Below are 26,413 nucleotides of genomic sequence, written 5' to 3' on the forward strand. Positions count from 1 at the left end.
TGGTTTGTCTTCATGGTTTCAAAATTTTTGAGGCATAGCATAGTTTGTGGTTTGTCTTCATGGTTTCGAAATTTTCAAGGCATAGCATCATGAGCTGCACTGTAAGGATTATATTGTTTCCTATTTTAAGTGACTTAAATCAGAAGTGTCCTGCAGATGGTCTGTGAAGTTAAGGCACTGTACCAAATCTTGGCTATGCTTTAAATTTCTTTAAAATGTACTTTGAATGAATAAAGGTTTATGATCATTTGGAAATATCTAAATATTCTAGTTAAAATTTTATTTTTGTTAAAATTATAAAGATAAAAATTTCAATTTATAGTTATACATATAGAACAACTAGAGATGTAGATGTATTTCATATTATTCTTTAGAGTGTAAAAAGATAAAGTCAACAATTTTTTTCTTTTGGTTTATTTGGCATTGAAGGGATTGAATAAATGATTCAGCAAACCCTGTTAAAAACAAAATTAAATGACAGATTTTTCTTTCCTGAGATCAGATTAATGTAACATCCCTCTATTTCTTTTACATCTTATTTCATAGGGAGAAAATTGATAATTTTGAAATCAAAGGTGAATCTAAGTTTGGAGAAATAAACTAAGTGATGGATAAGATATTATAGCCATAGTAACCTCACACTATTAAAGTCTTTCTCTAGAAGCCATAGTTTTTCAGGACTAAGGTGCTTATTGACTGAGTATTTTTTTTAGTCTTTTATTTATTTAAAACCCAAAAGCACTTCATGCTTTATTTCATGTCTAAGGTATGGTAATCTGAAAATGAGGCAACTTGCAGTTGATGTTTGTAAATATATGGTTTAAAATTTGATTTATTTAAAGGGTTGTTTTTTTTTTCTTACAGTCAACTTCAGTTAAATAACCTTCATGAGGATTTGTCAAGTAGATTAGAGGAATCCTTATCTATCATTAATGAAAAAGTACCTTTTAATGATACAAGTAGGTATCATACAATTTTTTAAATTCACTGTTGGGACACGTTGGGCTGAATGGTTGTTATCTATGTGGATAGAAGACAAATTGTGGCCATTTTTTCCTCTCTTGTTTGTGTTCAAAGTTAAATTATATCTGATCAAAAACTATCATGATTTTGGGGTTAAACTGCTTCTTTGCTGTTTTATGTAAAATGGAAATCTCACATGCCATGTATAACTCTCTTTGTCTTCTAGGATTTAGTCAGTATAATGCTTTGAATGTTCCACTACACAATAGGAGGCATCAGGTAAACCACAAGTTACATTTTTTCTTTTTCAGTACTCATTTTTTAAAAAATACCAAAGAATTAATTGATTGATCTCATTGAAGGACATTCAGTCAGAAGGTTTAACTTCTTATGATATTTGCACACTGACAGCCATTAAAACAAAGCCCATTTAAAATTTCTTTTACTATCTTGTGTGACACTTGAAGAGTACTAGTTCTTTAAGTATACCACCTTTTTATGTAAATAGAGCTTCCAGCTGATTAAAATATCATGTCAGACTTAGCAAGCCATTTGTGATACACATTATTTCAATTAAGTGAAAGGGATATATTTGCCAAGTTTTCATATCTCTCTTATTAGTTAGGAATGAATGTTAACATTTGGGGTGGGAGACTTAAGTTTAAATTAAAAAACCTTTTATTTAGAAATGTTAAGATGACTTTAAAAGAAGAAACAACTTTAAGAATTATTATGAGATAGTAGTTTGGCAGTTACTTTACTATGCCCCAGTTTTAATTATGTATTTGTAATTTTAAAGCTGAAGATGCGGGATATTGCTGGGCAAGCCTTGGCTTTTATTCAAGATCTTGTGAAAGCTCTTCTGAACTTTCATACCTACACAGAACAGAGAGTCCAGATTTTTCCCATTGATTCTGCCATTGATACTATATCACCATTAAATCAGAAGGTAAATTTGTCTCAGTATTTTTTTCACCTTCATATGAACAAGACATTTTACTCTTCATATACTTTTAATCAACAAATATTTAGCACCTGTTATATATGATTCAGTTTAATAAGCTTTTAGTAAGTCCCTTCTATGTAGATATTATGGTGCTAGGTGCTTGGAGGGGGTAAAGGGAGTTAGCCCTTCAAAGTTTACATTTTAGTTGGGTGACAAGCCAATAACATGTCAAGTTGAATAACAGTACAAGGATTAAGTAACAACAATGTAAGAGATGTCACAAGGTAGTTCATTCATTAAAGAATGGTATAAAAAATATCATGAATTGAAAGGAGAAGATGAATCATTGGATGGGAGTAATTGACAAAAGTTTCACATTGGATGTAGCAATTCAGTTTGCTCTAAAAGATTGGTAGAATATTGGTAGGCAAAGACAGGTGGGCAAGAAAATTTTCGGGATTAGTGTGCAAAGATTGTATGTGTGTGTGTGTGTGTGTGTGTGTGTGTGTGGAGGGGGGGTGAGGATTGGGAAGGAGTGGGGTAGGAGAGACAGTGATAGTCCAGTTTACATGTAATTAATTTACAGAGACCATGGAAGATATGACCAGAAATGTAGGCCAGATGGTAGAGAGTACTGAATCATTGAGCTCAGAAGTTTAGGTACCATTTTTTTCATGATAGGCCATTTTAAGTTCTTGGTATATTTTAGGGCTCAGCTACAAACACCCAAGGAAGCATTGAAGAAAGCAGGAGAAACTTCCCAAACTGAGGTAACCCTCTGTTTTCCTGCACACTAGGCTCATGAGTGGCATCTCCAGAATGGGACTGAAAATTCACGGAAGGGTTACAGTTAGGAATATCACCAGTTTCAGGCACAGTGACCCTTAGGCCATGATAGGAGGAAATCATTTAGTTTTGTGAGAGGCTGTTCCACTGATTTGGTGTATCATTGAATCAAACTCTCACTGAGTCTCCTAGGTCCATCCTCATTCTCTGTGTCAGGTTATCTTAGTGCTTTGATAGGGAGGGGTGGCATCCTGCTTAAGCAAGTTTGATTGGTTTTCTACCTCTGATGTTATAGTCAGGGAGATCTAAACATATGAGACCTGGAAATGTCTAGATTGGCAGGTTCCAAGTATCTCATATGGATAGCTTTCAAAGATGAGCAGTTTGAAAGAGAGGTGTTTCTAGGGAGGAGGAGAGAAGCTAACAAGGCCATAGATAATTTGTTTGTCTGACAAAACTGAAAATTTTTATAGATTACAACATTTACCTAGATTTTTAGCAAAGCATTTGATGAAGCATTCCTCTAGTGCTGTTTATGTGGAAAAAATGAAGAGATGTGGGTTCAATGATAATACAAGTAAGTGGTTCCAGAATTGGTTGGATGACTAGATACAAACCCTCCTTGTTAATTTTTCTGCATCATCCCTAGTAGAGGGCTTTAAGGATTTGGATGTAAGCAGTGAGTTGTATAAAGACTTAAATGATATGTTTTTCAAATTTGTGGGGAGGAAGAGTTAATTTACTGGGACTCCAGATTCCAAAAGATTATGATGGGTTTGAATATTGGTTTGAATCTAATGAGATGAAATTTAATAAGAATAAATATGAAAAAAAGGATAAATATGAAGTCTCCCTACTCATGAATTTTTTTTAACCCAAGTTTAAGGTAGAGCTATGGCTTTTTAGCAATTTCTTAGTAAAAGATCTGGAGGTTTTTAGTGAACTCTAATCTCATTATGAGTCAGTAGTTGGATGTGGTGGCCAAGAAAGTTAATATGATTTCCAGCTGCCTTAAGAGACACCTGGTATCCCAAGAATTAGGAGCTTTTAGTTCCTTCAAATTCTGTCATGGTCAGATCATATCTGGACTCCTGTCTTCATTTCTTGGTGACATACTTTAGGAAGAACACTGAGGAAAATGACTAGGATAATGGAAGTTCTCAAATCCGTGCCATGTGAGGATCGATTAGAGGAACTAGTGGCCTGGAGAAAGAAGCCTTAGAGGAGATGTGATAACTATTGAAAAATATTTGAAAGACTCTCATGTGAAAGAGATGTTAGACTTGAATTGGCGGTCCCCTGGGGACAGAACTAGGAATAATAGGTGAGAGTTGCAAAGAGGGAATTTTGTTGTGATATAAAGAAAAATTTCCCAATAATAGAGGTCTCCAAAAGTAGAATGGGCTGCCTCCAGAAGTAGTGTGCTCCCTCCTTACTTAAGATTTTTTTAGCAAAGACTAGAGACTTTTTGCTGGAAAAAAGATACTTTTTTTTCAGACATAAGTGTGAGTAGATGGACCTTGGGGTCTTTTCTCACTCTAAGCTTCAGTGATTCTGTAATAACTTGATGCCTAAGAATATGGTTCAGTTATGTGATTGAACATCCATTTAAAAAAATTTATTTATTTACTTTTAATTTACAACATTCAGTTCCACAGTCCCTAGAGTTTCTAATTTTCTCCCCCCTCCCTCCATGGTGGCATACAATCAAATATACGATCTACAAATACCTTCATATAAAACATTAATCAAGTTGTAAAGAAGGATTATAACCAATGGAGTGAACAATGAGAAAGGAAAAACAAAACAAAACAAAAAAAGAGAGAGCAAGTAGTTTGCTTCAATCTGCATTCAGACTCTATATTTCTTTTTTTGGATGTGGATATGCCTTTCCATCATGAGTCTTTTGGAGTTGACTTAAAACCTTGCATTGCTGAGAGGAGCCCAGTCTATCAAAGTTAGTCATCATACATACAATGTGTCTGTAACTGTGTACAAAGTTTTTCTGTGAACATCCATTTTTTTTGAAGGGGGGAGGGGAGGGCATTTGGGGTTAAGTGACTTGCCCAAGGTCACACGGCTAGTTTTTGTGTGTATGTATCGAGTGTCTAAGGCTGGATCCGAACTCATGTCCTTCTGAGTCCAGGGCCAGTGCTCTACTCACTGTACCATCTAGCCGCCCTGATCATCCATTTTTTAAATGCTACTTAGCTTGTTGCTATATTATATCTGCTTTTAAATCAAATGTTTGCTTGCATTTAACTTATAAGAATTATGAAAAAACTTTATAGTATCTGTATTCCTCACAAGATTTTTACTTCTGGACATAGGCAGTGTGGCCCAAGATAGAATCACAGAATTTTAGGATTGGAAAAGGCCTCAGAAGTCATTTAAGCCAATACTTATGTAAATAGAAATCTATATTTGACATACTAACAAGTGATACTCCATGTTTCATTTGCTTGAAGATCTTCAAGGAATCTACTAACTACAAGACAGTCCGTTCCATTTGGGAAAACTCAAATTTTTAGGAACTTTTTCCTGACATCAAGCCTAATTTGCCTCCTTTTAACTTCCCTTTGTTCCAATTACTAATGCCAGTTTTCAGTGAGTGAGACAATAATAATGATAATAATAGGATATAGTTTGTCTGAACCTGTTGACTTGTAGTAATTAAAGGGAAGTTAAATGGTCTCTCTATCCTTTCTTATCTTGGTTAGTAATGTCTCTTAGCTTTTTTGTTCTGTTGTTTCCAGTTCAAAAGTCATTCTCTTTATCCAAGAAAATAAGCAAAATGAGAGACAGGAAGTTCTTTTCTCTGGTGCCCATTATCTTAGCCTCATCTGCTTGGCACCATCTCTTCTTTCTTTTTGATGATTTTTCCGATTTAACTTTAAAAAAATCTCTCAGTCCTGTTTGTTGTCATTAGTTCTCTTGTCTACCCTAGGTCATTCTGGGCTTTTAGTACTCCTGACACCATTCTTATTGAACTGTGCAATATTTTTTATTCAGTTTAATTGTCCTTACTTTTAAAAAATATTTTTAAAAAATCTAAATTGGTTGATGAGTTCTCAAAGTATTAACAACATCGGTCTCTTCACTACTAAAATCACAGATGTGGTCAAAATTCAAAACAAAACACCAGAAAAATTCCTGACATCATTAAAGACACATTATGGTAGTGTTTAAAGAGGGCTGGCCTCAGTAGACTGGGGTTCATCCTGCAGCTGTTTTTCCCTCTTTGTATTGGGAATAATAATACCAGCACTGGGATGTTGGGAGAAAACATCCATAAGGTTTGCAAAGTGCTATATAAATTTGCATTATTATTATTAAGACATTTTCTCTCCCAAATTTTCTCTTGTCTAAATGATGAAATTGTTGACAGTATTTGAATGTAGTAGACATGCTACACAGCATGTAAGAAAGACTACTGTAGAGGATAGTTAGTCACTTGTTATTGTTCTTAAACAAGGGAGATATGCTGGCACATTGACTCACTGACACAGTGATTGATTGTTTACACACACACACACACACACACACACACACACACACACGCATGCATGCGCATGCTTGTGCCATTTTCCCCATTTTTATGTGTTACCTGTAAGGAAAGAGTATAGAGTTCTGTTTAGAAGCCTAACTTGTAGTAAATCTCCATTGTACTAGAATCTCAGAGTTTAAAAGGATGTTAGAGGCTATTCCAGGGGTGATGAACCTGTAGCCTCAAGGGTACATGTGGCCTTCTAGGTCCTGAAGTGTGGCCCTTTGACTGAATCCAAACTTCACAGAACAAATCCCCTTAATAAAAGAATTTGTTTTGTAAAACTTACTCAGTCAAAAGGCTGCAACCCAAGGACTTGAGACCACAGGTTCCCCACCCATGGGTTAACTAATCTCTCAAATGATCTTTTCTTGAAGCAGAAAATTTCTCAGTAAAATCTTGACCCTTGTGCCTTGCAGATAAAAGACATATATCTAACTGCTTTTTTTTTTTTTTTTGGTGTCTTTCTTGCTGCTTCTTTTCCTTGCCTTGAATGGAAGGATTTTGGACCTAGCAACAGCCAGGGGCATAGAGAGGGGAGGGAGGAGGATTCACTTTTCATTTAAAGCTTGAATTTTCTTTCAAGGCAATTTATTTTTATCAAAATTTTCTTGAGCATTTCTTATATAGCCCAGTAAATTCACTCATAAACTTTGTTGCCTTTTTAAATTTTCAATAATTTAGCTCATAGGCCTTTTTTCCCCTGCAGTTTTCACAGTACCTTCATGAAAATGCAGCCTATGTTCGCCCTCTTGAGGAAGGAATGCTTCGTTTATTTGAGAGTATTACTGAAGATACTGTGACAGTCCTGGTAAATTCCTTCTACTTAGTATTTCTGGGAAATGGGAACTCTTTTTTGTACAAATAATTCTATTAACCTTGTGATTACTTTTTTTTTCTAGGAGACCACTGTGCAATTGAAAACTTTTTCAGAACATTTAACGTGCTATGTATCTTTTCTTAAGAAGATTCTTCCTTATCAGTTAAAAAGGTACTTTTCCCTTGAGGTCAGTCTTCATGAATTGCCTCCTTGTAGCCTGATCTCCCCAGAATATCATTAAAATAGAAAATATATTCATCTTATGTCATATCTGAACTTGTTTGATCTACTCCAGGTTTGAAATTGTATTAAAAAAAAACATGGCTTGAGTAACAGTGATACCTCACATTTATAAATGCTTTATATTTCATGGAATTCTTTCCTCATAACAACACTGTGAGATGTTTAACTCAACCATCCTCATTTTATATAGGAGGAAACTAAGGCTTAGGGAGTGACTGACTGAGGTAAAGTGTTTGAAGTTGTCATTCTACAGATAAACTTAAATTTCTGAGTAAGCTTGGTACAAAGTCTTGAACTATAATTTCTCCCACTGTTCTTTCCAATGGATCGTGATACATGGAAACAATTTTATAAAATTGTTTTTTAATTATATTTTTATTATTCCTATATATTATATATAGTTTAAATATAATTATCATTCCTAAATACATTTATGAAAAAGGAATAGCTTCTTTTTGTTACTTTCTAGTGTTTTGGGATATATTATATATTGAAGTAGTCATATTAAGCCAAGGACCAGTATTGTGACAGGTAAATTTTATATGCAAATATCCTTTGTAAATCCCTATTTTAAAATTTGAATTTATAAATCAACATTTCAGGTTTGAATTTCATAATCTAGCAATGATATTGAAATAGTAATTCCTTGTATTTACATATAAGTGCTAGTCAGAGAATTTGCATAATTTTTAAAAAATATTTTTGTATACCATCCTAATATTTCTTTGAAATAGTGCCTCTTTTATAGTTTAAAAAAAATAATGTGGAATAAATTAGATGCTATTGTTAATCCATTCCCATCTTTATAGAAAGTCTTTCTTTGGTGACCTTAAATCTTCAGTCTTAAAATTTATGTGGCAAAAGAGGAAAATAATATGAAAAACACGATATTTGCTTATCCTGACTGCTAACAAAAATTGGAAGAAAAATGGAAATCTGAGTTGGCACACTTATCCTTTTTTCTACAAATCATGATTCTTCCCTAATACTGTCTTTGGGCTTAACCTTTAAGGGCATGAGAGGGGAAGAGAAAGCTAAAATAAAATGAAAACTTTATTCTACACTAACATTAATAAGGTGTTAGTGCATAAGACATTGAATGTTTTTACCCCTGTGAAAACAGCAAGCTTTCTCTGCTTCCTTATTCCTATCAGTGCCAAGACTGTTTTATTACTGTGTCAAAAATTATTGAGAATTCTAATTTGTCTAGCTCTTCTCCTCACCTTAAGATATGTAAGTCTTGTCATCGTAACCACCAAGAAATAACAAGGCTGGAGCATAATAGAAAAAGGAACAATGGTTCATGCGTTGCAAAATAAAATTTAGAAAATATTTAGATATGGATCTCCTTATGCCATAGTGAGAAAATGTAGCTAATTTTACTTGATAGGTCTTTAGCTTTGTATTATTTGTGATAGAAATAGTAAATTTTAGATGTAAGTGTTCTTTCCTAATCATATCTGTCTTGTGTTTTTAAATGAAATAAAAAGTGTGTAAAGGCTAGATTATTCTTTAATTCCTTTGTTGAAATAATTTCATGTAAATGACCCTTGAATCTTAGAATTATGCTTATAAGAAAAAATTTTGGTATCAGGAAATTATAACTTAAAATAATTTTGTTGTTTTTTCCCCCAAGTTAAGTTCTAATGAGGTATAGTTATCAAACATTTGAAGTAATAACTTGCATAGGGTTTTTTTTTTTTAAAGCAATTGGGGTTAAGTAACTTGCTCAAGGTTACACGGCCAGTTATTTCTGGGTGTGGTGCTGAATATCTGAGCCCGGATTTGATCCAGGTCATCCCGACACTGGAGCCGGCGCTCTTACTCGCTGAGCCACCTGGCCGCCCCTTGCATAGGTTTTTAAGAAGAACAGTTTCAAATGCTAGCATTTAGCTAATACTCAAGTTGTATTTTGGCGCAAACCATTTGTTTATTCAATGGTAAATTCTCATTGCAGAGAGTTGGGTTAAATATCACCATTGCTCTTATATTTTTCTGAACTTGAGTTTTTCAGTGGGGTTTCTCTCCATTTATGACTAATCTTTGAGAGTTGCTGGAGGTAAATAACATCTTAACAGTATAGTAGTAATAATGGAGAAGGCATTTTTTTCTTTCTCCTGTGCTTAAGGCTTGTGATCCCAAAGGAGGACAGCTGTAATATTTAACATAATGAAAGGTCACATCTTTGCATTTCCTTAAGAAGCTGGAAAATTAGAAGAACTTTTGAAAGAAAAATGTGGGGTATATGAATGTCAAGGCAAGAGGGGAAGTTTGCTTAATAGTAGTAAATGGTTTATTTTTTTTTGCCTGTGACAAGAATGAGGCTTTTTGTACATTACTGTTGCCATTCCTCATCCTCTAAAAGAGAGATATAGTAGTCCTCAGTCATGAAGTACAAGGAAAGGTAATTATGAGACTACTTAGATCCCTTAAAATATACTATGCAAATTTGACTTCTCATAAAGAACTCTAAAAGAAATCTGTATTCCAAAAAAACACCTATGTAACTTTACTATACAATACTACATTCTCTCTCTCTCTCTCTCTCTCTCTCTCTCTCTCTCTCTCTCTCTCTCTCTCTCTCTTCCCCTCTCTCTCCCTCCCCCTCTCTTTCCCCTTATCTCCCCTTCTCCCCTCTCCCCCCCTTTCTTCTCTCCTTCTCTCTCTTCCCTCTCTTCCTTCTTCCCTCCCTCACCCTCTCCTGCTGCTCCTTAGCTCAGCACTCCATGGCTTGTTCCCCCTCCCCTCCCCCACCCAAAAAACAATAAAAACTAGAAGAACCCTCCTAGTGAAAGTAGAAAAATGGATGCATGGAGAGACCACTACTGCCACTGGATTGGGAGCTTGATGTGAGACTGCCAGTGTGGAGAGAGAAGACCTTTGCCTCACTCTGTCCATTCACCTGTGTGTCTAGGCCCTGCATATCTGCCTTCTGTCCATCTATACTTGGGTGCTGCATATCTGTCCCAGGCCCCCATCTGTCACCCATTCATGTCTATGTCTGAGTCCTACCCCATAGCCATGTGTTCTTCCTTTTGATTTTGGCCAGCATCCCATGTGACTGACCCTGGCCCCCAAGTATTCCTCCTCTTGCTCTCACTGCTTTATCCTTGCCCCCATGTGTGCCAGGACCCTCCCTCCATAGGCGTGCTGTTCTTTCTTTCTTCCCTCTTTTTTTTCCCTCCCTTCCCCCGTCCTTGGGTCAAATTTGTATTATGTAAAAATCACTTTACGTAGAGGTCTGTGTAATGGTCCAGTTATGTAAAGCAAGAACTGTCTATACCTTAAAAAAAAGGAAATCTGGCCAAAATATTATGGAAGTTAAATCGATTAGGGTTTTAAGCTATTTGAGAAGCATACAACCCACACTTGAGATACTTAGAGCAAGAGAATAAATAATTCACCCCCTTGTCCTTAGGAAGAATACTTAGTGTAGTATAATAGATATTACACTGATTCTTAAGCATACTTTTTGAATAGTTATCCTTCCTTGAATACATACCTTCCAGACCTTCCATTCTTACTCATCTGAACTAAAAATAAAAAATGACTACTATACAAAATTTCATTAGGAGATTTAACCTTACCAAGCAAGAAATAGATAGGAACTTTGATACTTAAAAGTTCAAACTATATTTATGTTTTGTTTTATGATCTTTACATAATGTTCACTAAATTAACATTTTCTGATTGCAGGAATAGTAGTCTACTTTATTGGAACTTGGACAGATGTTTATGTCAACAACAAATAATTTTGTACAAATAAGATTCTAAGCCCTACTCATCATTATTGCCATATTTGTCTATTCTTCCCCATACTGATGATACTAAACTCTCTTAAAGATGTGAAGTTTTTAAGCTACCTTTTTCATTTAACAAAGAAAATTTTGAGTATGCCCTATAAAGAATAATTTTCCTTTGTTCTAGTATTTAAAAACAAAAGAAAACATTCCTACATAGTTTGGTCTGTCTGAACTGAGTCCTTCAGTCACTTACTTGACTGTATTCAGAATAAAATTCAAAGGGAGCTGTTCCTTAAAATAAATTGTAAGAAAACCCCTCTCTGTGGGGTAAGGATAGAAGTGGAGAGAAGCTAACCATTAATCTATATTGAGATGTTTAATTCCTCTTCAAACGATTAAGGCCAAGAGTAACACATCTCTATATCTACCAGAGTCTTGCACATGACAGTGTTTAGTACATTTTGTTCAATGAAAATGAGTATTTTGTTAGTATATACCTGGCTTAATATAAGATCAACTGTTTTGGTGAAATGGTGTGATTTATCAACACAAATGATCTTCATGCCTAAAAGACTTAAACCTGTAGGAATAGCCTAGAGAAAAGGCATACTATAGTGAGTGTACATAAAATGGTATAACCAGAATTTTAGAGACAGTCTCATAGAAATCCATGATTTTAAAAAATCAGACATGAAATAAAATTTGTGAAATAAAAGAATGAACACTTGTCAGAGGTAAACATTAAAAATTTATGTGACTTTTTTCCTTCAAAAAAAAAACTTAGTTATATAGGAAAAATCTAGGTACTTTAAAAAATATTTAAAAGTTACTATCAATAAACGAATTTTAATTTATACCAACTTTATGTAAAAAGAATGCTTTGTGTGTGTATAAATGGATACATATGCATGTGTGTGTGTGTATATGTGTGTATTTATATATAAACATGCTGTATACTGATTTACAAGAGACATAAAAAACAAAAATCCCCAGAGTTCAGAAGTGTACCTCAGCCAATTTAAAAATCTATTAAGCCACAAAAGGAGGTCACTGTCTTTGGATCAGCTCCTTGTTTCTCTTAAGACTGAGAGTATAGAATGTCCATCCTTCCTAAGTAACTCTCTGGGTATAAAATAAGATGGAAGCTTGGGCCTTTTCTTCCTGAGTGTACGTTAAATTTGAAATCACTTCATTGTGCCCAGAACCATCCTTCAATATTGTAGTAGTATAGTGTCCTGAGCCAAATCTTTTCTCCCAGTGCATGACTGCTGCGGACAAATCATTGATAAAACAGTCTGGTCTGAGGGATTTTAATGACTATCAATAGGGCTCCATGTTTAGACTTTCATCAAAACCAAAACATATTCCTATTTTGCCTATGTGATTACTCCCTGACCACCTGAAACATTTAAGATGTAGTCTAACAACCTGTGGTAGCCAACACACTATAAGCTGTTTCTGGGCCTCTCTGAGTATAACTAGTTTTGAAGAAAATTTTCTGTGCTTTGTATTAACAACAGTCACACATTTTTCCTTCTAAAACTTCGTTCTCTTTGAACTTGGCCAACATTTCAATATCCAAGTAGGAATACCGGAAAGCCTTTTCTTTTCCATTGCAGTAGTATCTTTCTGGAAATTTCAATAACAGGTCCCAGAAAGGTTCTTTGGTTATTTGATTTATCATCACATGCAAGACATAACTGGATGCAGGCTGAGCCTCCATCTTGCAAGCTCGCCACCAGGCTTGGCGACAGCCGTAACTACTTGTCTTGATCTTGAACATCCTGAGGTTAAGTAGAATTACGTGTCTGAAACAGAACATTTCAGGAAACTTGAACTTATATTTAAAACTTAACTTGACATATATAAAGTAACACAGTAGTGTTCTTTTGTTTCCATATTGTTATGTGCCTTACTTGGCTTATGCTTGCAAGAGAACTGCCTGAGAATCTCAGTAAAAGGGGACTTAATTAAAACTCTTTTTGAGCTAAGGTTTTTCCAGAATGTTCTTCATAAACTCTTAGAGTTATCGAATAAGATACTAATCATTTAAAGTAAACCTTTACTGTGTTTTGTTCAGGTTTGTTAATTGGTCAAAAAAAAAAGACTCAGTATCACAAATGTTTGGTATCCTAGGGATTAAGTACATCTGAAATTTAAATAAAGTTATGCAGTTAAATCATGAGGGGAAAAAATTGAAAGAATTTCAAGAAATCTTTCTGATGATAATCACCAGGACTTTCTAGCTATACTAAAATCTTCTCCTTTTTCCCCCCCTGAGATTGCTGTTTCAGTTTTAAAATCATGAACTTTAGCTTGTGTGTGTCAGGAGTTAATTTTCAATATTAGAATGTTGATTTATCCCTTTCCACAGGTATTTTCTTTCAAAGATGTTTTTAGATAGTGATGAGTTATAGTGAAATGTCCCTTTTACATCGTTAGTGGTTTTTAAATGAGCCTCTTGTAGTAGTTTGTATCTGTGACAAGAGTGTCTGCTGTCGTTTTGATGAATTCCCTGTAGGAATTGTCTTATGAAATGACCTTTTTTTTTTAATCCCAGACGGGGATATTTTGGGGGCTATTTTTGTTAGAGAGAGCCAGTATCTCTTCAAGAGAGGGTTCCAGGTAATAAGTAATTTTTGCCTTTTTGATAATGTGAAGTGCTAACTTCAGAATAGTAAGATAGTTGATATATACTTTTATTCTTGGTTTCAGTGGTCCATTGGTAGCTACAGCAAAAGAGGAAGCAGCCGTTTTGTTTATCATTGGGAAAAAAATGAGAACTTTCTAAGACTGAATTCTTGTTTCTGTTAAATCACTCTACTTGTGCAGAGACTATGGGAAATCATTTCAGCACATTTATTTTCCACTTAGCAGTATATAACTATTTCAGAACCTAGGTAGTAGTAAAAGCTTACTATGGCTAGTTTAAAATCATTCAGGGTGCTCACTTTAAAAAATTTACCTATTCCTAGTTTGGAGGAAGAATGTGAATCTTCTGTTTGCACATCTGCATTAAGAGCCAGAAATCTAGAATTATACAGTGATGTGAAAAAGATGACTGCTGTGTTTGAGAAGCTCCAGACTTACATTGCTCTTCTTGCTTTGCCAAGTAAGTTTGTATTGACTCTCTTATTGGTTCAAATGGAAGAACTTATTCTTCTTAGGCCTTACAAAAAGTTGAATGAAGACTTCTGAAGTCTTAAGTGGAGGAGAACAAGCGTTAGGAATTCAAATCAACTTTTTACTGAATAAGCTCATCTTTAGTAGCATAATTATAATTTATTCCCTTCTGCACTTTCTTTTTAAAAGCTTTTTTACACCTGATGATTGAACGGGTGGTTAGTTATGATACTTTCTCAAGAGCTTTTATAGCTTCCCTGGTGCTGAGATGTTTTAATTATGTATATTTAGCAGTATTGAATAAATACTGAAATGTATATAGTCACTGAATAGAATCAGAAAAAAGAGGTATTAGAAAATACCAGTGGTTATGAGGTAAGCAGTCTTCTAAAAGACTCACAATTGGAAAAGGGTATGAAAGATTTGGTTTCTCTTAATGATTTACTTTGTTTCTTAACTATCACAGCATTCTTGGAGATTCGAGGATTTTTTCATTCAACCAAGCAGCAGCCATTTATTAAATAGATACTTTATGCTAGATGTGACTTGAAGCATTTTAAAAATTCTTCATGTACTCTTTAAAGAGATGAAATTTATTGTGTATATCTTGATGATCATGATGTATGTCTTAATATTCATGCACTGATTTCAGTAAATACTTGTAGTATACAGCATCCATTGCTTTGTGGTCTTCCATCTTCCCTTTCTAAAACTAGGTGATGGTGATAGCTTGTATTTAATTTTTCAGGGAGAATATATTGCAAAAATGTTTAAACTTATAATTTTGATACTTCAGGTACAAAGCCAGATGGACTACTTCGGGCAAACTATAACTCAGTATTAACACACATTGCTACAGTTCTTCAAGAATTTCATGATGTCATGAAAGGTGAGGTTCAAAAACAAATGCAAATGAATTTTGAAATTCTTACTCTTTCAGGACACTGTCAATGCTTATAAATCCCATATTAAACTCATTATTAGCATTTGGCTTGTATTTAAGTGCATAGTTCAATGTCTTTCTGTTCTTAATATTTGTTTTCTTACTAAAACTAAGATGCTGAAATATGTGAATTTTACTAGTATGTATTCTCTATATCTTTCGTGTGATCAGTTTTGATATATTGTATAAAATGCACAACCCTAATTATTGAACCACAAATTCCAAAAATTTGAGAAAGTAGAGGTTTAAATCCTTCTGAACTCTTATCACATATTCTGTTATGTTTGAAGTATGTGTTAAGTAGGATTTATTTTATGTCATCTAGCTTAAAAAGAGATGTTTTAGAATTTTCATCCTTATTAGTCTGTGTAAGGTTTGTTTACTTTAAAAAATGTAATCAGGAAGGCAGAAGAAATGCCTCTTGTGGAAATGTTTAATAGCAGTGATACTATAACACCTCCCTGACCAGTGCTTGATATTTTACAAAGAGCTTTCACATCCATTTCCTCGTTGTGGGTCCTTAATGAGTAATGTTAGTCATTAACTGATTGTGTCATATGTGGAAATAGCATTTCAATGGACAAGTGTGTAGTATTTATGTATCTGTGTAGCTTTGGAGCCCTGTTGTGGGTCCCATTTATTAAATGCCTGTTATATACAAAGTAGCATGGCAATGTGCATAATCTTCTATAAAGAACCTTGCCCTAGAAATTTAATATGAATCTGGGCAATTACGTTACTATTTGACCTGGAGGGTAATATTTATTTATTTTTTATTATTTTCTGGTTCAGTTGGGAATATTATACCAGGGCCTCATGGAAATAGTCTAAGATGACTATTTTGGACTAGTTAGTAGTTAGCTATTATTTTGTTGCGCATACAGGATGTGATTAGAATACCTACCCTCATCCCCCATCTCATACTGAAGAGTTAAGACCATAAAAAAGCCAGGTAATTACTATTTGTTCTATGTTGCTCTCCTTATAGGGACCTCATGGCAAGACATCCTCAGTTCTAAGTACTGGCATAGGGGTCTTCTAAATTCTGAAGAGATATGTTGTTATAATTTAAAAAAATTTTTTATTTTTTGGTTTTTGTTTTTTTTTTCCAATTTATTTTTAGTTTTCAACATTTATTTCAACAAGATTTTGAGTTACAAATTTTTCTCCCTGTCTCTCCCCTACCCCACCCCAAAATAGTGAGCTTACTGAATATCCCTTCCCCCAGTCTGTTCTCTCTTATATCCTCCCCCATCCCCAACTTTCTAGTAGGGCAAGATGGATTTCTTGCCTGTATACAGTACCTGTATATCTTATTTCCCAGTTGCATGTAACATGCATTAACATTTGCTTGTTAAAACTTTGAGTTTGAGTCTTTCTCTTCTTCCCTCCTCACCCACCCCCACTAGGAAGACAAGCAATTCAATATAGGTTGTACATGTGTAGTTACACAAAACATTTCCATAGTAGTTATATTGTGAAAGACTAACTATGTTTCCCTCCATCCTGTCCCCTCCCCCCCCACTCTATTTTCTGCTTTGACCCTGTCCCTTTTCGAAAGTGTTTGCTTCTAACTACCCTCTCCCCCAATCTGCCCTCCCTTCTATCACTCCCCCTCTCATCCCCTTCCCATCTGCTTTCCTGGAGGGTAAGATACCCAATTGAATGTCTATGTTATTCCCTCCCTAAGCGAAATTCAGTGAGAGTAAGGTTGACCCATTCCTTTTCACCTTCCTGTTCTTCCCCTCCATTGTAACAGTTTTCTCTTGCCTCTTTTATATGAGATAATTTACCCTATTCTATCTCTCCCTTTCTCCTTCTCCCAGTATATTCCTCTCTCACCTCTTAATTTTATTTTTTAAGATATCATCCCTTCATAGTCAACCCATCCTGTGCCCTTTGATACATGTACACACATGCACATGCTCAGGTATATATTTATACACATACCCTCCTATACACACATTTATATGTATATATACACATATATTCCCTTCAACTATCCTCATACTGAGAAAAGTCTTATGGGTTACAATGATCATTTTTCTATGTAGGAATGTAAATAGTTCAACTTGAATGAGTTCATTATGATTTCTTTATTCTGGTTACCTTCTCATGCTTTTCTTGCATCTTATAATTGAAAGTCAAATTTTCTGTTCAGCTCTGGTTTTTTCATCAAGAATGCTTGAAAGTCCTCTATTTCATTGAATGACCACATTTTCCCCTGAAGCATTATACTCAGTTTTGCTGGGTAGGTGATTCTTGGCTTTAATCCTAGCTCCTTTGACCTCCAGAATATCATATTCCAAGCCCTTCAATCCCTTAATGTAGAAGCTGCTAGATCTTGTGTTATCCGATTGTGTTTCCACAATACTCAAATTGTTTCTTCCTGGCTGCTTGTAATATTTTCTCCTTCACCTGGGAATTCTGTAATTTGGCTGTGATATTCCTTTTTTTTTATTTTTGTTTTATTTTTGGGATCTTTTTTCGAGAGGTGATTGGTTTCTTTCAATTTCTGTTTTGCTCTCTGGTTCTAGAATATCAGGGCAATTTTCCTGGAGAATTTCTTGAAGGATAATTTCTAAGTTCTTTTTTTGATCTTGGCTTTCAGGTAGTCCAATAATTTTTAAATTATCTCTGCTGGGTCTATTTTCCAGGTCAGTGGTTTTTCCAAAGAGATATTTCACATTACCTTCTATTTTTTCATTTGTTTGTATCTGTTTTATAATATCTTGATTTCTCATAAAGTCATTAGCTTCCAATTACTCTAATCTAGTTTTGAAGGAATTATTCTCTTCAGTGAGCTTTTGAAATTCCTTTTCCATCTGGCAAATTTGTTTTTTTAAGGCATTCTTTTCATCATTGGCTTTTTTGGACCTCTTTTTTTTTTAAGGGCCATTGGGGTTAAGTGACTTGCCCAAGGTCACACAGCTAGTTTTTGTGTTAAGTGTCTGAGGCCGGATCCGAACCCAGGTCCTCCTGACTCCAGGGCCAGTGCTCTATTCACTGCGCCACCTAGCGTGGCCCCCCCCCCCCTTGTTTTGGACCTCTTTTGCCATTTGAGTTAGTCTACTTTTTAAGGTATTATTTTCTTCAGAATTTTTTGGGTCTCCTTTAGCAGGATGTTGACTTGTTTTTCATGATTTTCTCGCATCATTCTCATTTCTCTTCCCAGTTTCTTCTCCACTTCTCTTACTTGATTTTCAAAACCCTTCTTGAGCTCCTCCATGGCCTGTGACCAGTTCACATTTTACTTGGAAAATGTGATGCAGGAGTTCTGACTTCATTGTTCTCCTCCAGTTCCATGCTTTGATCCTTTTTGTCCCCAAAAAAGGGATTGTATGGTCTGATTGTGCTTCCTCATCTTGCCAATTACTTGACTTTTGAGCTCTTTGCCATGGTAGAACTCTTTTTACTTTCTCTTTGGCGTTTATGGATTGAGTCTGCCAACTGCCACAGCTGCTGGTGATTCACTCTCTTGAAGTCTGCTCTGGCAGGTCTCTAGTTTTAAAATTTTAAATATGCTGTGCTGATGTTAGAATTTGGTCTGTTCATGAGCACTGATATATGAAAGAGGAGAAAGAGCAATAGGAAAAGAAGAAGAATTATGGGGAAGTCACCTACATTTTTTTCAATGCCTAAAAGATAATGTAAAGATAGCTTGATTAAAATAATAAGAGGATTTGATGAAATCTTGGAGTGTTCTTTGAGTTCCTCCAAAGAAAAAAACCTGTATCAGTAAGCCACTTAGTATTATCTCAAACCTCTCCCCTTCCTGTTTTACTCTGCTTAAATGCTTGTGCTATGATTTAGGAGGAAAGTTTTTGGGTGAAAGCAAAATTTGGAACACTACGTGTTCTAGTCACAGCAGAAGTTAAAGACTCAGTCTTTAGCATGTGATATTGTTCATTTTAAATATTATGTTGTAACTTGGCTAATGTTGAATCTTTTAAGAGACTAATATTAAGTAAAATGCTTAGACATGAAATAAGAAAAGAGTTTGTATCTGAGTTGTATCGCTTTCTTTTTCTGGTATTAAAGTTGTCAGGAAAAGAACTAAATAATCAAGACATCTGGACTTGAATAGGGTACATAATTGAAACTGTGGTTATGATGGTAGTGGTACTTGGGCAGTATTACTATCTGCAGTAAAAACTATGGCAGCCTTTTAATATATGTACTTATTTGGCAGTTATGTTAGGGATTTCATGAAAGACTGCCATACAACTAGTTTTATTATAGTTTTGTAGAATTTCAGTAAACATCAAAGAATTTGTATATAAAGTTTTGCTTACACAATAAGATAATTTTTATTTTAGTGAGTAGAAAGTTGATTGTTTACAAAATACTATTCCAATTGAATTTTCATCTAATCAGAGGCATCCTAATGAAAACATGTACAGAATTGTCTTTTATTTTCAAAATTTTAATAAAATCTTTGGTTTTAATAATGGTCTCTTAGCCCTCAAATTATAGTATATTAACCATATAACTTATTAAGACTTTTTGTCCGTATTCTCCCATAGATTATCCACAATGGGTCTTCCTATATATAATTTTTTTGCTTTTTGGAGGGCAATTGGGGTTGTGACTTGCCCAAGGTCACACGGCTAGAGGTGTGTGTGTGTGTGTGTGTGTGTGTGTGTGTGTGTTAAGTGTCTGAGGCTGGATCCGAACCCAGGTCCTTCTGACTCCAGGGCTGATGTTCTATTCACTGTGCCACCTAGCTGCCCCCTTCTTACTTTTTTTGAAGGGGATATTTCCTTGGACATTTTTATATTTTGTGGATACCAATGCAGAATTATATTCAATCATCATATAATGATTATGTTGGCAGCTGCCATATGTAATGCTTTCATTATTGCAAAGCACTTGTATGTTACATTTCAATTGATTTTGACATCAGGTTTCTGAAGTAGGTAGTATAGGTATTATTTTTCTTATTCTTATTTGCTTTTTGGAGGGCTATTGGGGTTAAGTAACTTGCCCAAGGTCACACGGCTAGTTTTGTGTGTGTGTGTGTGTGTGTGTGTGTGTGTGTGTGTGTGTGTGTGTGTGTGTATGTTAAGTGTCTGAGGCTGGATCTGAACTCAGATCCTTCTGACTCCAGAGCCAGCACTCTACTCACTGTGCCACCTAGCCACCCAAGTACAGGTATTCTTATCTGCATTCTACATTTGTGGAAACTGAAGGTCAGAGAGGTTCAGTGACTCACATCTTCTAAGTGATGGAGGTAGGATTTGAAGCCTGGGCTTCTCTTTAGTCTAGCATACTTTGCATGGTGCCATGTTGCTGTTTCTAATGGTCTGAAGAAAGCGAGGTGTTTTTTTTTTTTTTGCACTTTTCTACTCTTGTGAAAATATGGGCCTCTTTTTCTAATATTTTCATCCATTAATGCCAGAACCAGTTATTATAAAATCTTTAGATTAGAGATAATAGCATTTAAAACTAAAGATTGGGGGCGGCCAGGTGACTCAGCGAGTAAGAGCAGTGGCCCCAGTGTTGGGATGACTTGGGGATCAAATCCGGGCTCAGATAATTAGCACCACACCCAGAAATAACTGGCTGTGTAACCTTGAGCAAGTTACTTAACCCAAATTGCTTAAAAAATAAAATAAAATAAAACGGAAGATTGAAATGGCTAATACCTTCTTGGCAGTGAGATATGGAGTAGCCACCTGGCAAAGATCCAGCAAGGACTGTAGGAAAATGTGATTATGCTGGCTTTCCTGTTACAGTCTGATACTTTATTTAGTTGATATCTAAACCCTCATTAGGTTCTGATAAATTCTGTTTTCAGCCTAGAGGAAACTCATTGGCCAATTGTGGGAGTTCAGGGTCAACATACGCCTGGAGGGAAACCACGCTTTCTGTTAGATTGCCTCTAGAGAATAGGTGACATCTCTGGACAAGTCTCCTATAGTTCTTTTTGTTAGTATTCCTTTGAGTTTTTTTAATGACATAAATTAAGAAATTCATGAAGGTTGGAATTAGGCAAACTAGGCAAGGGATATTTATAGATGATTTATTTTACTATTTCCTTCCCTCTACCCTCTTTGCCATTTTAAGAGTAAATATAAAACAGTGAACATAATGTCCTAGGACCTAGGATTTCAAGACTGTTGTCTGATACATACACACATATAAACATATGGAAGACATGTGAAGTAATGTGAGTTTTTATTTGTTCTTTTAGATATTTCTAAGCACTATAGTCAGAAAGCTACTATAGAGCATGAACTTCCAACAGCTACTCAGAAGCTTATAACAACTAATGACTGCATCCTATCTTCAGTAGTGGCATTAACAAATGGAGCAGGAAAGGTAATTTTTCCCTTTTTATTCTTATCAACATAAAGCCCAGTTTTAAAAAACACATAATACTGTGGAAAGAGTACTGGAATTGGGGTATAGAAGGCTGCAGGTCTAATCTTGGTTCTGTTATCTGTCTAGATGATAGAATGATAATAGTGGCATCTTGGTGGTACAGCAGAGACAGGAGGACCCCTTGGAGTCATGCCACAGACAGTGACAGGCTGTGTGTTCTTAGACAAGTCCCTTAACTGCTTCTGGCCTCAGTTTTCTCATCTGTAAAGTGATGATCATAACAGTATCCACCTCATAGGGTTCTTGTGAGGATCTAGTGACATAACATATGTAAAGTGCTTTGTAAAACACATACTAGCTATTACTACTTCTGCTACTACAACTATATTATATTGGCAGCTGCCCTTTACCTTTTTATGTCTCAGTTGACTCTTCTGTTAAATGAGAAATTTGCACTGGATAGCCTTCTAATATCCATTCCAGTTTTAATTCTAGAATCATATGAACCAGTTTTATTGAATAAAAGAACTTTGGAGATAGAAAACAGTCTAGCTCAATAAATTTACTATCAGTGAGCACTTAATAAATATTAGTCATTAATAAAAGTATCAACTGATATAGTCTCACAAAATTGTGCCTTCTTAATTATTTTTTTATTTGCCCCTTAGTTTCTTAGCCATTCTGATCTAGGCAGAGTTAGAGTTTAGTTCATGTGGTTTTAGTTACTGTTATTTTTATCATATACTTAAAAAACAGAATCTGCTGTGATCCATGTCAAAATGGATGCATCATGTTATAGAATTGTAAGGATTGGATAACTTTGTTATTAAAGAGATTGTTTCAGTCTTACTCTGTTTCGGCAAATTCATAGGTTACTTCACAGTTAGTTACTTCACTAATTTCTTGTGGTTTTTTTTTGAGGGAGGAAGGCAGAGCAATTGGGGTTAAGTGACTTGCCCAAGGTCACGCAGCTAGTAAGTGTTAAGTATCTGAGGCCAAATTTGAACTCAGGTCCTCCTGCCTCCAGGGCTGGTGCTCTATTCAGTGTACCACCTAGCTGCCCCTATTTCACTAATTTCTATGATTGGATTTCTGAACAAAATACTATATGACAGGTAGAACATGCTAGGTTAAAAAAAAAAATCTCTTGAGATCATGTTATATACCTGATGAAGCTTACTTTTTCTGAACTCCAGTAAGCTGTCATAGCAGTCTGGTCTAGATAATGCTTATGACAATGATTGAAGTCAGCAACTATTGGGTTCCTTTAGACTGGTTATTGTCGTGCTCCTGGGTTAGAAAATCTTCATTATTTCCTGTTTCGTTTCACATGTCTAGACTATATCATAAGTTTCTTGACTTTATATTATAACCATTTCTAGAAAAGGACAAAAAAACCTGTTTGGACTCAACAAAGAATTTGTACGAAGATCTTAAAAAAAGAAAATCAAGCCAAAGCACCCCTCTGAAAAAGAAAAAAAAACCCTCAGACTCTCTTTTTGTAACAAAAGTAATTAAGCAAATACACCCACTGCAGTTTCTAGCCTTGATAATGTATGCACCATTTTTTCCTATGAGTCTTGTACTTCTCTGCCGTGGAGGAGGAAGGGTTCTCATTTCCTCATCTCCAGAATAATTGTTGGTTTTTCACTTACTCAAAGCTCAGCTTCCTCTTGGTTATCTCTTCTTAGGTCCTGCTTATTTCCCTGAACATTATTTCATATGAATCTTGGGAGGTAATTTTATCTAGAATTCACTTAAAACCATTTCTGGGAAAGATGATTTGCTTGATGTTCATAATCAACACATATCTGACATTTAGACTTTGTCTTTGCACTGCCTGCCTGGACAATAGATAGCATAGTTAATGATTTTTTGTTAATACAACTAGCTTTGAAATATTAAATGTCTGTGTACTTACAGTCACTAAAACTTTGCTCTGTTTGAAAGGTTGAATCTTTTTTTTTAGAGAACACATGGCACTTTTTTTTCGCTATGGAAGTTTTGTAGTGGACTTTGACCAGAAGTAGTAAAGTTCTTTCTAAATGTTGACTGATGACAGCTTAATATCTAACTGATGAAATATATTCTTAGAAAACTGTACCTTATGCTTGTCATTCTTAAATTGAACTACATAAAGTAACTTTCAAAGCACAGATTACAACTTTTAGCATGTCTTTGATGCCTTTATTTGGAAAGTGATTTTTTTTTAAGTTAAAATATAAATGATGAAAAAAAAGTGCTAAGGCAGTAGTTGAAGTTAAGAAAGTAAAGTCTTGAAAAGCATTCGTTGGGGAAAGGAAAATTCTGTCACTTCATGAAGAATAGAAATGATCAACAATTTGATAGGTTTGCTCCTAGAATTTAGGACACTTGATACATTTGAAGTTAGGGGCAGGGTAATAAAATTTAATTTTCATTCCCACCAACTTTTAAGCTTTTCTTTGAAAGGTGTACTGGTATGTTTGATATATTCTTTGAAAACAAAATCTGTCTTCTTGTCATCCTTTGTTTAGATCGCATCTTTCTTCAGCAACAATGTTGACTACTTCATTGCTTCACTGAGCTATGGGCCTAAGGCAGCAGGTGGATTCATCAGTCCTCTCTCAGCAGAGTGTATGCTGCAGTACAAGCAAAAGGCTGCTAATTATATGAAGTCTTTGAAGAAGGTTAGAGAAGAGCACTTAAATGCATAGTATGATGCAATAGAAGGGACCTTGGGGATGGCCTGCAGTTGTATACTCTTATTATCAGTCTAGAACTGAAAGGGCTCATCTAGCCCAACCCTCTCATTTTAGAGCAAGGGAAACTAAGGTGCAGGGATGTTTAGTGACCTGCCCATAGTCACATTGGACATATGCATGAGATGCAGGATTTTAAACCCAGGACCTCGGATGCCAGAGCTAGTGCTCTTTTCACCATGCTATGTTCCCTCCCAGATAAGGAAACCAGAGTCCAGAAGAAGAGTCTAATTTACTTGCTTAAAATTATACAGCTAGGAAGTGATATACCTGAGATTTTAACCCAGGTCCCGAGACTCCAGTGCCTTTCTACCAGATCTTCATTTAAAGTCAAGGAAAAGAAGGAAATAGTATTTTCAGTGTTTCATGAAGATCCTTTTGGTCTGTATTATTTAGACTCGGCACATTTCTTTTTGGCAGTGGAACAGGGGTATAATTTACCTTGACAAAAATAAAGCCTGACAAAATGTTAACGAACAGATTAACCACTTTAACTTCAGAAAGTACATGACAGATATTGAACTTACTCTCAACTCCAAAATGTGTGAACCTGAAAACACATAACATTTAGTGCTCCTGTTTGTACATGTAGAAGGAGAGAAAATAGAAAAGACAGCTCTCAGCTTCTCCCCCTGACCTTTCTTGTGATGATGACTTTGCTGCAGCCCCGTTTGGAGTCGGTGCCTTATGAAGAAGCTCTGGCCAACCGGCGCATCCTTCTGAGTTCCACAGAAAGCAGAGAAGGTCTTGCACAACAGGTATGGGGCCTCAGATAACGCTGAGGATAGAAAAATGAAAATACTGATTTCACACCATGACTTCTTAAAGAGAATTCAGACAAACTTGCATATTTAATGCTATGAACATAGGGAACAGGGAGTGGTGCAGTGCATAGAGTGCCCAGTCTGTAGTCAGTAAGACTCAGGTTCAAATCCTACCTCATATACTAGCAGTGTGACTCTGGGGAAGTCACTTCACCGCTGTGTGCCCTGGTTTCCTCATTTGTAAAATAAGGTTTAAGAGCCAGCATCTACCTCCAAGGGCTTTTGTGAGGATTAAATAAGATGATGATCATAAAGTACTTTGCACAGTGCTTGGCACATAGTAGGTATTATGTAAAGGTAGCCATTATTGTTGTTGTTATTCTTAAACATGGAGGATCGTTTCTGAGCTCTATACTAATTGTTACATTCCTTCATGATTATATGTTTGATTGTAGTTTTAAGTTTCATAGAGGAATGAACTGTTTGCTACAATACTTAAATTAACTGTATTTGTTGATTTTCATTTTGTATTGTGTTTTAAAAATTGTTATAGACATAATATATTGCTTAATATGTTAGTGTCTTGATTCAATTGATGACCTTAAAGCCATTATTTAAGTAGCATCAGCGTACTTTGGCCCTGACCATCAATTCTTTATGTAGGCAGTAGAGCTGGATGACTGTAAAGTCATGAGACAGCATGCTTATAGACATGTTGAATCATTTTCACCTCTTATATTAGTAAAAAGCTATTTGATTTTCTGTCTTTAATTGGTCACTTGTTCTTTTTAATCAAGATTACTGAGGTAGTTCCAAAATAATACTAATTTAAGATATTTCACAAATTTATTTGTTTTGTGATATCTGTCAGATTGTTAAAATCGAAAAATAAAATCTCTGACATGGGGCATTTATTATTTTCCTTGAACATTCAATTTTAGTTTCTTTGTTGAGGTACTCAATTGTTGGATTTAAAATAATCAGCAAGAGTTATTTTGAGACCCAAACAACACAGTGCAGAATTCTTAAAAGTTATTCCTGAATATACTGTTTAGGTTTTGTTCCCCATTCAAAATTATGCATTTAAGAGGAAAACGCAGAAATTGCTTTTTTTTTTTCCTGGTTGCTTTTGGGTTCTGGGGAAGATGGCATCTTAGGGCACTAAGACAGACAATTGCTGACCTTTTGAATTTTGAGGAGCATAGCTAATAAGGCTAAATTTTGCTCACTGTTTTAATATTGTAGACTTTTACATTTCATATGACAAAGCAGACTTAGCTAGAAACAACTTTTCAAGGGTTGTGACCTTCTGGTTTAAAAATTAATGGAAAACTTCTATTAAGTGCAGAAATCAAGTAGCAGTTTGAAAAGAAAACATTATACTCTGTTTATCTTTCAGTGGTTTGTCCAATAAGTTGGAGCAGTTTTCTAAACATATTTGTGCTGTTTGAAGTGACTTTGATTTGC

At 35.2% G+C, this 26,413-nt stretch overlaps 1 protein-coding gene across 3 annotated transcripts in view; it reads left to right on the plus strand.

Moving 5' to 3' along the window:
* Positions 1 to 26,413, plus strand: part of PPP1R21 (protein phosphatase 1 regulatory subunit 21) — a 108,491-nt gene that overhangs the window by 45,260 nt on the left and 36,818 nt on the right. For all 3 annotated transcript variants that reach the window (XM_069071665.1, XM_069071666.1, XM_069071667.1), the window contains 10 exons: positions 865 to 959; positions 1,190 to 1,242; positions 1,763 to 1,912; positions 6,952 to 7,053; positions 7,145 to 7,233; positions 14,024 to 14,160; positions 14,968 to 15,060; positions 21,311 to 21,438; positions 23,958 to 24,110; positions 24,848 to 24,940. In XM_069071665.1, coding sequence (XP_068927766.1) covers positions 865 to 959; positions 1,190 to 1,242; positions 1,763 to 1,912; positions 6,952 to 7,053; positions 7,145 to 7,233; positions 14,024 to 14,160; positions 14,968 to 15,060; positions 21,311 to 21,438; positions 23,958 to 24,110; positions 24,848 to 24,940 — 1,093 coding nt within the window. The remainder of the gene's footprint in view (positions 1 to 864; positions 960 to 1,189; positions 1,243 to 1,762; positions 1,913 to 6,951; positions 7,054 to 7,144; positions 7,234 to 14,023; positions 14,161 to 14,967; positions 15,061 to 21,310; positions 21,439 to 23,957; positions 24,111 to 24,847; positions 24,941 to 26,413) is intronic.

This window comes from Petaurus breviceps, unplaced genomic scaffold (genome assembly GCF_028583685.1).
Source record: "Petaurus breviceps papuanus isolate PSGF00001 unplaced genomic scaffold, PetGlider_PUasm1.0 90842, whole genome shotgun sequence".
Taxonomy (NCBI): Eukaryota; Metazoa; Chordata; class Mammalia; order Diprotodontia; family Petauridae; genus Petaurus; species Petaurus breviceps.